Source organism: Phaseolus vulgaris, chromosome 3, assembly GCF_051622355.1.
Source record: "Phaseolus vulgaris cultivar YP4 chromosome 3, ASM5162235v1, whole genome shotgun sequence".
Taxonomy (NCBI): domain Eukaryota; kingdom Viridiplantae; phylum Streptophyta; class Magnoliopsida; order Fabales; family Fabaceae; genus Phaseolus; species Phaseolus vulgaris.
This window is the reverse complement of record NC_143500.1, coordinates 3,699,296-3,714,261: the sequence shown is the minus strand read 5'-3', so window position 1 is coordinate 3,714,261 and position 14,966 is coordinate 3,699,296. Positions and strand designations below refer to the sequence as shown.

Sequence of the window (14,966 nt, the reverse complement as noted above, 5' to 3'; positions counted from 1 at the left end):
TGATAGAAATCAAGCATTTTAAGGAGCAGAATCCGATACAGAACTTCTCTCAGTAACAAGGATAATTTACATGGAAATATGAAGGAAACCAATAACATTAGTTGTGTATATATTAAGATTTAAGAGCAGCACAACTGAGCCTACATTTCTCAAGGACAAAATAAAGCAAGCACAATAACAGTAATATAGTAATAGTAATAATACCTCTCACCATCACCACCATCTTAACAAACTATTTGCTCTGAAGAAAATGAAACTATTTGCTCTGAAACACAGGCTAAGCCTTGGAGCAATCTCACTATTTCAGTGGTATCATCCAGATAGTACTTAGCCTTACTGGGTTTTCGACAAACGGTGCAGGCAAAAACCTCGGCTCGCGGAGCGATTGGCCCGCCCATTGAGCTGGTGATCACCTCAAACATGTCTTCATCAGACCTGTCATCTCCTATGCACAAAACAAAATCAGGGCACATTCCTTTTTCTTGCATGGCAGAAAGTAGGCGTTTGGCCACTAGTCCCTTGCTCACACCCTGCATCACCACATGTGTTTATTAGACGCTACAAGTAAAACAATAAAATAGATCCCATGTAAAACACTTGGAATTTCTCTAAAACAGAACCACAAAGAAAAATGAGCAAAACAAATCTTCCAAGAGTGAATCTACATTCTTTATGTCTTTTTTTTCAAAAGATTTCACGTCAGACATCACTATGAAACCTGAGACCACAAATTTCAACCATCATTTGTCACCACATGAAAATGAAGTATTATTAAAAAAAGAAAGGAAAGAAAGAAGAATCATTCACTATGTTTCCTTTTATGTTATTTAAAAAGATACAGGTGAAAAGAAGTTTAATACACTAACTAGTATCTACACATGAGTAATTCTAAATTGTGGCAAAAATTTCACTATCTGGCAAGCTTTCTTCCATCAACTCTTTGTCCTTTCTCCAATCTCTGATACCCAACTTTCTTTTACTTACAAATACTCCATTTGGCCATTAATATAAGACACTTCTAATATGAACACAAACCAATGAAACCAATTAATTTAGTTGAATTTAAAAAATATATATCACCAATGTAGCAGTTGACCTTCATTATTAACTAAACCCAAAATTCACTGAACAGATTACACTTAAAGTTGTGTTTTGCTCACAAATCCTACTGTGCCTTGATTGATCACTTCAACTACAATAATGATTTTCAAATGCCTTGATGAAATTTAGCTAACTTACAGACCAGGTTTTCATATGGGATTAATTGATGCACAAATATAAGTGATGAAGCTGCCACTGAAATCAATTTCCAAGAAATAAAATGAATATACAAATACAACTCATTCCTGGAAGTAGATTGTTGTACACACCTGTGGTTTAACCTCTACATTATTCTGCCCACTCTTGACTGTTACTGGTTCATTTGCAAGCACACTCTCAAGGTGATCAAGAAGTTCCTTAGCTTGGCATGATCCAAAGTCTGGATCTGCATCCTCATAGCACCAAACAAGTGCAGTCTCCTTGTCTTCAATGGTGGATCCATCAGTTGTTTCGGTATAAAGTTTCATTACAGGTTCTGCAATTTGTTTCCAACTACAGTCTGTTGCGGCAACATGTGTTTCCCACTCTTCATCTCGCTTCATTCTGAAACCATACATAATATATAAAGCTATGTTAACTATTAAACTATACCTAAAGAAAGCACCAATGTTCAAGAGGCAACATAGATAGGTGATTTACCTTAGAAAGTACCCGTGCTCAGCTGCAACTCCCAGATTCTCACAAGAAGAAAACCATTCTGAAAGCATCTTGCGGCTTCTAGCACTAACAAGGAAAACCACGTTGTTCTTATCTCTACACAAACTACTAAGAATTTCAATGGATTTACTGCTTGGACTCTTATCAATTGTGGATGATTGAGGCATCAGTGTACCATCATAGTCAAGAAGGATTGCTCTAGTTGTTGTCCGTTTGTATGCTGAAACTATGTGCTCCATTGAAAGCTTCTTGAAGTTTGGATCAAGTGCAACAACTCTAAAGCTTAATCCAAACCCAATCCCCCACCACCTTCTTCTCACATGATCACTGCAAGTCCTTTCCAAATCTTGCAAGAAGCTTCGAGCCCAGTACCCAACATCATGAGTACTAACATATCTATAATGCTTTTCATGCCTAAGCTCCTTCTCAGAATCAGCCATTTCCAGAGCAGAGTCCATTGCATCGGCTACTGCATCGATATTCCACGGGTTCACTCTGATTGCTCCACTTAAAGATGGGGAACAGCCAATGAATTCAGACACAACCAACATGCTTTTTTTCTTGGGAGATGAAGCTAGACCCAAAACTTTGTCCAACATTTCATTTCCTTGACGACTGATGATATATTCATAGGGTATGAGATTCATTCCATCCCTTACGGCAGTGACTAAACAACACTCTGCAACAACATAGTAAGCAACTCTCTCATAAAACTTGAGAGGCTCGTCTATCAGAATCACGGGATCATACCCGGGTTTCCCAAATGTTTCATTGATCCGTTTCACTGTGGCCTTTGTCTCTGCTTGCACTTCTTTCACATCCTTCCCCCGGCCTCTAGCAGGATTGGCTATCTGGACTAGCACCACCTTTCCCTGACAATCAGGGTGCTGAATGAGAAGCTGCTCCATGGCCAATAGCTTCAAACTTATTCCCTTGAAAATATCCATGTCATCCACCCCAAGCAACAGTGTTCTTCCTTTATCAGAAAACTGTTTGATGAGCTCACAAACTTTTTCTTCAGTCTGAGGCATCCTCAAAACAGATTGAAGCTGACCCAGATGAATACCAACAGGAAGAATCTTGATACTAACAGTTCTTCCATAGTACTCAATCCCAATATAACCTCTCTTTGATTCGTAGGTAAGGCCTAGCATCCGGCTGCAACAGGAGAGGAAATGGCGCGCATAATCAAAAGTGTGGAAGCCTATCAAATCCGAATTGAGAAGGGCTCTCAAGATCTCCTCCCTAACAGGCAATGTTTTATATATCTCTGATGAAGGGAACGGGCTGTGAAGGAAGAACCCCAATTTCACCCTGTTGAACCTCTTCCTCAAGAAAGTTGGTAACACCATCAGATGATAATCATGTATCCACACATAATCATCTTCAGGGTTGATAACTTCCATGATCCTATCTGCAAAAATTTTATTCACTGACACATAAGCTTGCCACAGTGACCTGTTGAACCTCCCACCAAGTTCTGGTGACAAGGGCAACATGTAATGAAACAGTGGCCACAACTGCTGCTTGCAGAAGCCATGGTAGAACTTGGTAAACTGGTCAGCTGGAAGAAAAGTTGGGACACACTTGAAGGTCTCAAGAAGTGTCTGTGAAACCTCATCTTGTTCACTTGGATGCACCTCCTCCTTAAGACATCCAACGTAAATAACCTCTATATCATCATCCCCTAACCCATCTTTCAGCTGAAGAAGGGCATTCTCATCCCACTCAAAACACCAACAACTCCTATTCCCATCTGGCCTCCTCTGAGCCCTTATAGGAAGCTGATTAGCCACCATGATTATCCGGTCACGGTGAGCCGAAGATGAAGACGGATCAGAGCACACACTGTCTACTGGGTCGTCATCAACATCTGATATCAACCCAGCCACGGTCATAATTCTTGGAATTCTCCTGTTCATGTAACCAAATGAAGGAGCCTCTCCAGAGGCCAACTCCAATAGGTTTGAATAGGATTTTGACACCATCCTTGTGCCTTCTAATCACTCACAAGGTCTCCAAATACATTAAATACCCACATAACAAACAAGTTTAATCCTCAATAACCACCACTATTCATGTCACAAACAAGGCCCAAAACACTTTTAACCAAAAGGGGTTTGCAAACCCAGATAAAAACCAAATGGATGAAGAACAAAAGAGAGCAGGGGTGAGCCACTGAACCCAAAAAGACTATCTTTTGAGCTGTGGGTCAACTAATACTGGTCCTGAATTGGGTGAAAGAGAAATTACACAGCATGAAATGGCAAGAGGTGCAGGTGGTGAATCTGTGATGAGTAACAATGAAGGGCATCAAAGGAGAGTGCAGAACTTGTCTGAGGATGAGCTTGGAGAAAGGGATCAAAGCAAGGGAGAGATGAAACATGTAGTTAACTAGCAATCCAAGTATCTGTGTGTATGTGTATGTGTGTGTGTGAGAGAGAGAGAGAACAAAAGGAATGGAATAGATTCAGATCACATAAACAGCTACAACAAGAAACAGCAACCAAACAACCCCCCAGAGATTGATGTCATAAATGGACTGAACTTGGAAGTCAGAACCAGATGGCCTAAAAGACCAAAGGAGCAAAGGAAAGATAAAAAACAAGGAACCCAAATGGAATTAACTAACAGTTCAAGAAAATTACCAGTTTGGCTGAGTCCTGAATTCCAATTTCACTTTCATTCAGTGAATGTAAAAAAAAAATTAGAATCCACATCCATAATTCATTCCATTCAACAAAAAAACCTTCTCCTTATAGAATAAAGCAAAATTAAAATAAAATATAGTAATAATAATATAAATTACTAAGAAAATAAAGAGAAAAAATCTTGAATTATCTTTTCGAAGAGCTTTCTCACTGATCCACAATGGCCACCCAACCCCATGATATCTCTTTCCACTGAGCCTAGACAGCATGCAACAGTGTGATACTTTTGGAAGCTCACTTGTTTTCGTGGGTCAACCACTAAAAACAACTACTTTTTCTCTTAAAACTGCATTAATCAAAAACGAAAACTTCCAGAAAACTTCCTCACCTTTCGATTGCTCCACAGGACTTTCAAGTAATCAAAATCAACGGTTTCTAATCCGTGCCACACCGTTAGCCATGTATGTGGAAAGCAGCGTGTAACGTCTCATGAGTTCGTCCTTATCCTTTGTCCTTCGGCAAGTCCGTCACCGAGGATTATGTTTCGCGTGGGACCCACCTGCGAGGGTTGTCTGAAATTAGCTGCAAAGCTCGTAGGTCGCGCCACGTTTCGCGTGCTCATTGGCTGCTGTATCCTTCTGGACACGTGGCATGCTCCTAACCGTTCATCGCTGCATTGAGATTCGTCACTGTGTTTGATACTACTATATGTCATCCTAATCTTATGTCCCAGACATGAGTGTGGCACTCTGCTGCACCGCAAACAGCGTGAACCTTTTGTGGAGCCAATCAAAAATAGCCACATCATAAGAGTCCTCACCGTTGGTGACGTGGGAGAGTGTGATTGGTTGAGTATGGTATGAGAGGATAACCTTCAAATGGGAAAATGGAGCTTCTAATTCGGAGCCCCGACCCAGTGCAGTGGACAGCTGGATGTCACATTCAATACATGCCACGTCACTTGTGGGACCCAGATGCATTGCTCAATCCAAGAAACCATTACTTTCAAAAAAATAAATAAATATATATATATATATATAATTTTAAAATAAGAATCTTATTTTTGTTCTTGACTTTGTGATACCATATTATAATTCTTAAAATTGGAAAAAAGTTAACTTTTGAAACTTAACTAGCTAATAATTATCTTAGTCTTAGCTTCTATTTGTTAAGATCATAAAGATAATTATATAAGAAGTTAAAATAATATTAATTATGCATGTCATAAATATTTTTAATATTGTTTTTTTTAAATTACTATAATATAGCTTCACTTATTTAGTATATTTTTCATTTTCAAATTTCATTTAATTTTTAACAAAAATTTGAAAATAAGTACATATTTGAACATTGATTAAAATTATGATATTCTAAAGTCTATTAAATAAATAAAATATTTTAAAATTTAAGAAAAACTGAAAAGTAATGATTATTTGATTTATCTCATTTGAAAAATGTTTCTCTTGTTCATTTTTTAAATCATTTTTAAATGAATTAAAAAATTGATACAATTATACAAAGTGATTTGAATTTGTTGGAATAATTTATGAACAAAAGGGTAAGAAATGTTAATAAGAATTATGAGAGGAGAGAATTGGGATTTATGAGCAGAGAAGAAAGAGGATTTAGAAAGACACGTGGTGTGTTCCTGGAAGGCCACGTGTCGATTATTTGTAAAACTTGAGAAAATTGAAAAGAAAGGACAAGAGGAACCGAACAGGGACAGAGCGGCAATTTCACAATTTTAAATAGTGGCGGATAAGCCTTTCAACTTGTCTTCGCTGTTTCTCACTGTAAAATAATAATAATAATAATAATAATTTAAATCATTATTATTATTAATAACAAAACCTTTTTTCGATGAAGATAAGGATCACCGTGTTTTGCTTAGGTGTGGTGCCGCTACACCAGAGACTATGCTCTCTCAGGCACCGAAACTCCCTGACAGTCAGATAGTTTGCAGAGATAGAATTATGTGTTTATAAGCAATGCAGACTGATCACACTGCACCAACATTTAATAGATTTTAGTTTATATTTTTAATCTATGAGTTTATTTTAGTTATTCGGTTAAAATTATTTTTTTAAATTAAATAAAAATTAATTTTTATTATATTATTTAAATTATATAAATATATATAAACATTATAAGCTAAATTATTAATATTTAATTATAAAATATAATAAAATAATTTAATATTTATATAAGGTTCGGACACGTCTCTTAAATGATGTGTCTGTGTCATACACATCTATCAGACACTAACACTCCTAAGACATTCATAGGATGATGAAGTATTCAATTTAAAAAATATTTGTTGAATATCTAAAAATTCTTGTACGGTTTCAACACAATTTTAAAAATAACAAATACATTAATTTTTTAAAAATCTAAATTTATTATATAAATTTTTATTATAATTATAAAATAAAAAATAAACCTTTAAATCAACCATAAAAAAATATATTTGTGCATATAAATGTGGTTTATATAAATGTGCACATCAATATTTTGTGTGCAATACATTTCTAATATACATATATATTAATAAAAAATTGAAATAAAGAAGTAAAATTTAAAATAATTAATAAACTGATCCATTGATGAGATGGGTTAAGATTTTCCGTTCATTCTCCCTCCAATACTTGGAATATTAATGATGGGTAGGACCAATTTTTTTAATGATAAAATTAATTTTGACAGTAAAAAGTATGATTAGGGCTAAAATTACATTTCTAATTGTTTTTAATAAATTTATTAAAAAATTAAGAAAGTTGGTTTGAATATAAAAGAAAATGATTATATAGAATAAATTATTAAAAAAATAAGTAGTTTATTTTTATTATTGTGTTATTTAAATGTATGAGAAGTTTGATTTTTAAAAGTAAAATAAGTTGTTTCAAAACAAACAAACAGTTGAACTCTTTAAATGAGAAAATTTAATCTTTATCAGACACATGGGAATTTTAGAACAAAAAATTAAAATATATTATCTGTAGGTTTGGTGAAAGTACAAATATCTCTAATTTATAATATTTGTAAGAATTTTTTTTATAAGAATAGACTGTAATATTTTCCACAATTTTAAGAATTCCACAATTTTAAGAAGTTCACTGTTAGAAATATTCATATTTTGTAGGATTTTTTCAACCAATTTTGCTAGAGGAATTATAAAATCTATTTGAAAATTCGTAAAGACAAATTCATTTCTTACAAATTTTATAAATATAGGTAAGATAAATCTAAAAAAATAAGAAAAAAATCTAGCAATGATTAATAGAATGTAAATAGGATTTTGGTGTGATGTATTTACATAACTAAAAACTTAAGTGTGGAAATTAAAAAACAGATCATATTAATGTAATTTTGGAAAAGTGATTACTAAAATTATACCTTTTTAAAATAATTTTTTTTCACATACTAATTTAACTTAAGAAAAAAAATGAAAAATTTTAATAGAAAATTAAACTATTTATCAAAATCACACTTTTAGTATCGTTTTGTTAATGAATTTTGATATAGTTTTTATTTTTTTTTATTAATGACACTTCTTCTTTTTTATAATGATTGTTCTTACTTCAAATATCAACATAGCTGAAATATAAGTTGCATAGATGTTTAACATAAAAATTTGTCTTGCTCAATAATATATTCTAACATCATAATTACATTTTATCAATTAAGATTTAAGAAAATATAATTATAGTTAAATAAAAAAATAAGTATATATAATCTATTTACCCATCAAAATCTAATTTTAAAATTTCAAATCCTACAATTTTTTTTATGTAAAATGATTTGGGAAATCATTTAAACACGTGATTAAATACATATAGGAAACACAACAAAAATTTAAAACATTTAATTTTATATAACTGATTTTCATCATAACACAATTAATTATCATAAAAATTAAATATACATAAATATGATTATTCCATATTTTAAATTTGAATTTAAAAATTAAAATAATAATATTAATAATAAAAATAATTACAATCGCTACACAATTTATATATTTAATAAGAAACTCATTACACTAAAAAAAGGAAGAAGGATTCTTGTATTATAATTGAGTTGACTTCATTAAAACAAAACAAAAAATATGTAATTTAAGTATTATATAAAAGGTTGACATTGTATGTTTGATCTTATCTTTACATATTTAATATACTAACTATTAATTTGATCACTACATTAGGATTATAATAATAATTATTTAATAGTTGGAAACTTTCCAACACTAGTCTTCAACCAAACATTACAAAATCACAAAATTAATACTATTATATAAATATATATATATATATATATAATAGTATTTGACATTATTCTACATGAAGATGCTAATATAAGAGAATTCCTTCTAATAAAGATAGAAGTGTAGGGGAATAACACACTTTGAAGAAACGCCTTTTGAAATTTTTATGGGAAGAAAGAAAGAGATATAATAATTGTTTCGAAACCCCTTTAATCGAAGCCTATGAGACATTTTTAGTTGGTCATAATTTAAAAAAGTTAAAGAACATGTTTGGGAGCAGGATTAATGTTTTGTGTCGAACTTAAAATTTGGAAAGCTTAAATGTGAGAGTTTACGAGTAATTTAAAAAATCAAGTGAGATTTTGATCATGGTATAAGAATTGATAATCCATGCTTTACCAACTGAGAAATGTCTAATATTAAATTGGATTGTTTAATTTTTGGCCATGAGTATAAGGATGACAAATATTAATGAACATTTTTATTATTATTTTAATTTTTGTTCAATAGAAATTAAATTGTACATGTTAATATAAAAATTGTAAGTATATAATATAAAACTAATATATTAACTGTTACTAATATACTTTATACTAAAATTTTATTTACATTAAAGAAATGTTACATTTAAATTTAGTAGGTAAAATCTTGGTAATTAATTTAGATAGTAATTTTTATTAATAATAAAACCACTTAGTTTTTTAGTCTCTAATATAATATTCAATTTAGTCAATATAATAACTTTTTTTTTTCTAAATTTAATTGTTTTTTAATTATTTTGTTGTAGTGTCTATACATTTTTACAATATAATTATCAATTTTGAGTAAACCATACTAATATTTTTAGGTTTTGTAAGATTACATAAATATTTTCTTAACACTCACACTATTTTTTTTATAAGAATGTATTTTTAAAAAAAATCTTAAAGGTTTTTGTAAACATTCAAGAGAGATACATATAAAGAAAATAAAAATAGAAAATTTATGTGTGATTTCACAAAATGGGAGATAGTTTGTGTGAAATATTTTACAAGTCTTATAATATGAAAAAAGAGTATTGGAATAAAATCCATAGATAGATTATATATTAGTGTATGTGGGATTGAGGCGAATTGTTTGACCTAGCTATGAATAGGTGTATGAGCAATTAATTTAAGTTTTGTCATGTCAAATACTAATTTATTTGCAAAAGCAATTGAGATGTGTGGCTCTTGGAGTGCCCCAAAGGTTGAAGAAAAGGTAAAGAATATGTTAATTTTGTATCACTATTTTGGAATGGATAATTTTCATCACAACCAACCAATCATGTCATTGCAATAGTGAAAACCTATCACAATTTCTAAATTCCATGTGTATCCCATTATAAAGCTTTTCACAATAATAACAAAGGGAAGAACACCCATCATCCCAAATAATAATAATAATAATAATAATAATAATAATAATAATAATAATAAATAAACTAAAAGGGACATCAAGATGGTTGGATTCGGTGTAGATAAATTTACCATTTAATTGAAAAAAAAGTGATTAGATTGATTTTTATTTTTTTATAATTTTTCATATTAAATATTATTATGTAATTAGACATTTCAAATAAATATATTGAGTTAGGTTAACACCTCACTTAATCATACGTTATTACATATGAAAAAATATTATTAAAAAATAAAATAAAAAAAATAGAAAAATAGATTTTTTTTATTAAATTCAGTTAGACCAAATTCATCTTTCATCAAGTTAAACTAAATTAGGTTGATTAAGTCATATGTTTTAAAAAAAAAGCTTACTAAAATTTGTAATTTCAAAACTTTTTTTTATATTTTTTAAAATATATTTGAATAAATGTAATATTTTAAAAATATATATTTAATTAATAGATAAAAAAATTACTAGTATTTATTTTTTAACTCAAATTTTAATATTGACAGGAATTTGACTGTTACATAATTAAATGTTTTATTTATATGATTTAATAATAATAATTTCTGCATCATATAATTTTAAGTTAACATATAATATGACTTTTAAAAATAAATATGTTATTAAATTACATATTTATAAATATCTAAATTATGTACAATTGACACATTTGGACAGTAAAGCCATGCCAATTTTCATGTGAACAAATTTTTCACAATTTTTCCTTAATCTAAAACATTTTAATAACTTTATTTCTTACAACTACTGTGGTATTTTACTGTTCCTACTGTAGTAACCTTGGTTTACTACAAATGTGGAATTTCTACTAGTTTTAATTAAGTTAATTATTATATAATTTTTAATATAGTGTTACTTATTAAGATTACATTTTAAATTTTATACATTTTGATATTTAATGTCAATAGATGCTATCATTTTTCTTTTAAGAAAAACTAAAATTTTATGTTTTTAATCCATTAAAATTTTTTCCATAAAGACTTTTAGAAGAGAATAGTAAAATAAAATTCTTTATAAATTAAAAATAATTCATATTGTAATATTTTTTTAAACTTAGGTATATTTTTGATGATTTAACTTCTAGTTTTGATTCCTTATAATCTATGTAGCACAAACATTAACGCGGACATTGATACGATACGGATACAAACATTGGGATACGTATAATCTTTAAAATGTAGGACACGGTGACGCAGATCTATATATTATATAATTATGAATTATATAAATTGTCAATAAAGATTTATATGCACAAGTATGTTCCAGATTTTTTTTAGCAGAAATATGTTTTTCATGACTGGTTTAAAAGGATTTGTTTCTTATTTTTATAATCATAATAAAAATTTATACAATAAATTTGAGTTTGTATAAAATTAATGTATTTTTCTTTTTTAAAATTGTGTTAGAATCATGCTATAACTATCAGAAATTCAACAAATATTTTTTAAATTTGACACTTCATGGATACGTGTTCTACGAGTGTCATACAAGTGTAGGTGTCCAATACATATATTTAATACTAACACATTATTTAAAAGTAGTGTCCGAGCTTAGATAATTAATTTTTTTTCTTAGGAGTTTGCATTAAAAAAACCTAAAATAAGAAGAGGAAAAAAAAAAAATGAGATGCATTTAAGTATAGGAGTTGGTGGTTTGACATGATGGTCAAGGTCAGCACAATGCCCTAATCAGAGAAGGGATTTAGAGATTGTAATGATTGGAATTTGAACTTAGGTTTTTTGAGCCTGCACTTGCTTTTTTTTAATAACAAGTGTTTATTGTCTTTTTTTTTTAACATTAAATGCTCGTGTATTATATAAATACAACAATTAAAAATATTTTTAAATGCATAAATTAAAATGAATTTTGATCATAAGACAATTATTAAACCATTATTTTTAAGTGATAATCAATTGATTGTATACACAAGTAGTATTTGGAAAAACTCCAAATAATCAACTATATCTTGAAAATAATAAATTATTTTCTTATAAGACAATGATATTTAATTATTAGTGAGTTTAAGTATTTCTTTCAAATGATTTTTTCGAGATAATCAATTAAATTGTTTGATTAAATGGTTCTTTAAACCCTTTTGCTGATGTAAAAAAGAATAATAAGAATGTGGAAAATCAAGTAAAGAGAAAACCATTCATTGATATTTGCAAATAGTACAACCATTAATAAAGAAAAATAAAAAGAAAATAATAACAACAAACCAAACAAATAAGCACATTAAGAAAATATGTAATTAATGATGCAAACAATCACATCATTCCTCTTCCTCAATGTGATGTTTTTTTTAGTCTTTTATTGAATGTCATAAGACAATGTTTATTTATTTAAAATTCTAATGTTGATTAAATAATATACTATATATTTGCTTTATCATAGCAATAAAATTTGTACTGATATATTTTTCCATTTAACTTTTATTTTATTTTTTTTATTATCAAGAAGAAACAAATTTCTAGTTTATTTATCGTTAATATTAAAGATTTAATAAACATTTAAAAAGTTATATAAAAAATAAAAATTGAGATCTTCAAGGATACATATCTTATAATGAGATCTATTTGACATCTAAAAAGAGATTAATAAGTCTTTTAGATCTAATTTATATAATTTTTTAAAAATATTAAAAAGAAACTAACAACATATTTAATTATTTTTAAAATTTATATTAACATTTTTGTATTGTTTTACATATGTATTGTAGATGATTTAGATGTCATATACATGATCGATAATATTTTGGACATAAAATCAAATAATACAATGATCATCACGATCATGTTCATTTTGGAAAACTAAAACATAAGTCATTTCATATGATTTTTACAAATGATTAACACTTAATGTTAAATCAATTCATAATTAACCATGATATATGTGCTAATATAGGTTCACCGGTAGAAGGATCCAACACACCTTTATAAATAAATTGGTAATGTAAAGTCAAGATACGCATTTAGTAACATCTATTATCTACAATCACCTAATATAAAAAAAATGACTTAAATATATGATAATTTTTTTCATGTATCTCACAAATACCAACTAATGAGACCTATTCATGATAAAGACTAAGAACATGAAAAAAAAACATATATTTTGCATTCACTATATAATTATTAAACCTCAATTATTTTATATATGTGTGAAATAATTGAGCACATGCTTTCCAATGCTATATCGTAAAAATAGAACTTTAAATATGCAAATAATTTACATAAATAGGAAGAGTGGAGATATAAAATAATTCCCAATTATAAATTTTGGATATTAATTTAGATTATTGTTGTATATATGATAAAAATAAAAAGCAAAAACATTGAATATATGCATGCACTTGTAGAAGTGAGTCACTTCGTCCTTACCATCAGAGGGGATAGATATCTAAAAAGACCCAATGTTTGTCACGAGTGTCGGGTATTACGTTTTATAATACATTTTCTTTTAATATATTCTAAATTATTATATATCATATTTTCTTTTATATCAAATTTTCTTAATAATGCACGTTTCAATAAAGTACCAAAACAAAAACATTAATGATCCGACCTCAAGTTCGAAAGATAACATTGTTATGATTAATCACTGCATTTGAAATATTGTCTACTTTAGAGATTGGTGTTCCATCACGGTTTTGTCCTTAAAAGACGTATAAGAAAAGTGGATTTCCCCTAACGGAAGTGTTTGGGACACATTTTCGTTCCCACAATACTGACCTCCAAAATGGACAATACTTCATATGCCTAATAATGGTATCTTTTGGATTTGAGGTTATTATGAAGTGGACTTTAAGTCTAACCAAACCCCATAAAATTGACTATGAGATTTGAGGTTTGCACCCACTTATATACAATGAATTGTTCTAATCCCTAGTCGATGTGAAATCTCCAACAGAGGTCGAAACAATTAAGATTGTTTCAATCTTAATTTTCAAAGTAAATATTTTGTGAAACATTTTAGAAAACAAACTTTTGTTTAATAAAAAAATTAAAATAATTTTAAAATATTAAGCTTTATTATAATTTTTTTTTTATTTTAAATTATTTATCTTACATATTTTCATTCATTTTTTTTATCAAGTATTAGCGAAAGATTTAATTCATATAATTTAATAGAAATTAAATAACAGTCAGATTTGTAATCATGGAAGTGTTGGACAATATTTTTTCATTCACCTCATCAGAAATATATTTTGAAAAAAATATTCTGGATAAAATATTCTGAAAATTATTATATATGTTTTCGTATTTTGGAAATTTTTTCTTGATTTTTTTTTGTGTGAAAATTCTTGAAGTTCATGTTATATATTAGAAAAACATTATTATTACAAAGTGGACTTTAAGTCTAACTCAAACTCATAAAACTGACTCAATGAGGTGAAACTTGCACCACTTATATATTATGAAAGACTCTAATCTCTAGTTGATGTGAGATCTCCAACAATTAACTATAACTTGTATAGTTTATGAAGAAGATGAGAAAGATGGGAAAAAAAAAAGAAAATGTGAAAGATATTGTAAGAAAATAATGTTGTGAATAGTGAAAATGTTTGGGGGAAGTATAGAATAAAGCCAAAAGAAGGGTTCCAAGTTGTGAAGAGGTGAAAGGTGCTTTAATCATAGCAATAAACCTTGACAAGTTCCTTTCAAGGCAAAAAAGGGAATCAGAGAACACAGAGTTTTAACCCTTTATCTTTTTCCCATGCATGCATGCACTTGTTTTCATACTATTTATTTTACCTCCAATGGTTAACAACTTGAACAACAGAAATACCCATACGCCAGGTAACCCCATTTGTACTTCTTGATAACTACGTTTCATCACTTAGCTTCCCACCCACT

The 14,966-nt window shown here is 29.0% G+C and overlaps 1 protein-coding gene across 1 annotated transcript; it reads right to left on the bottom strand.

The window, feature by feature from the left end:
• On the bottom strand, positions 1-4,966 carry ATTPS6 (UDP-Glycosyltransferase / trehalose-phosphatase family protein). The gene is made up of 3 exons (XM_068606116.2): positions 1,741-4,966; positions 1,371-1,644; positions 1-530 (listed from the first exon to the last, which is right to left on the bottom strand). The coding sequence occupies exons 1-3, from the start codon at positions 3,744-3,746 to the stop codon at positions 225-227; spliced, it is 2,586 nt and encodes an 861-aa protein (XP_068462217.1). The 5' UTR covers positions 3,747-4,966; the 3' UTR covers positions 1-224.
• Between the last annotated feature and the right edge of the window lie 10,000 nt (positions 4,967-14,966).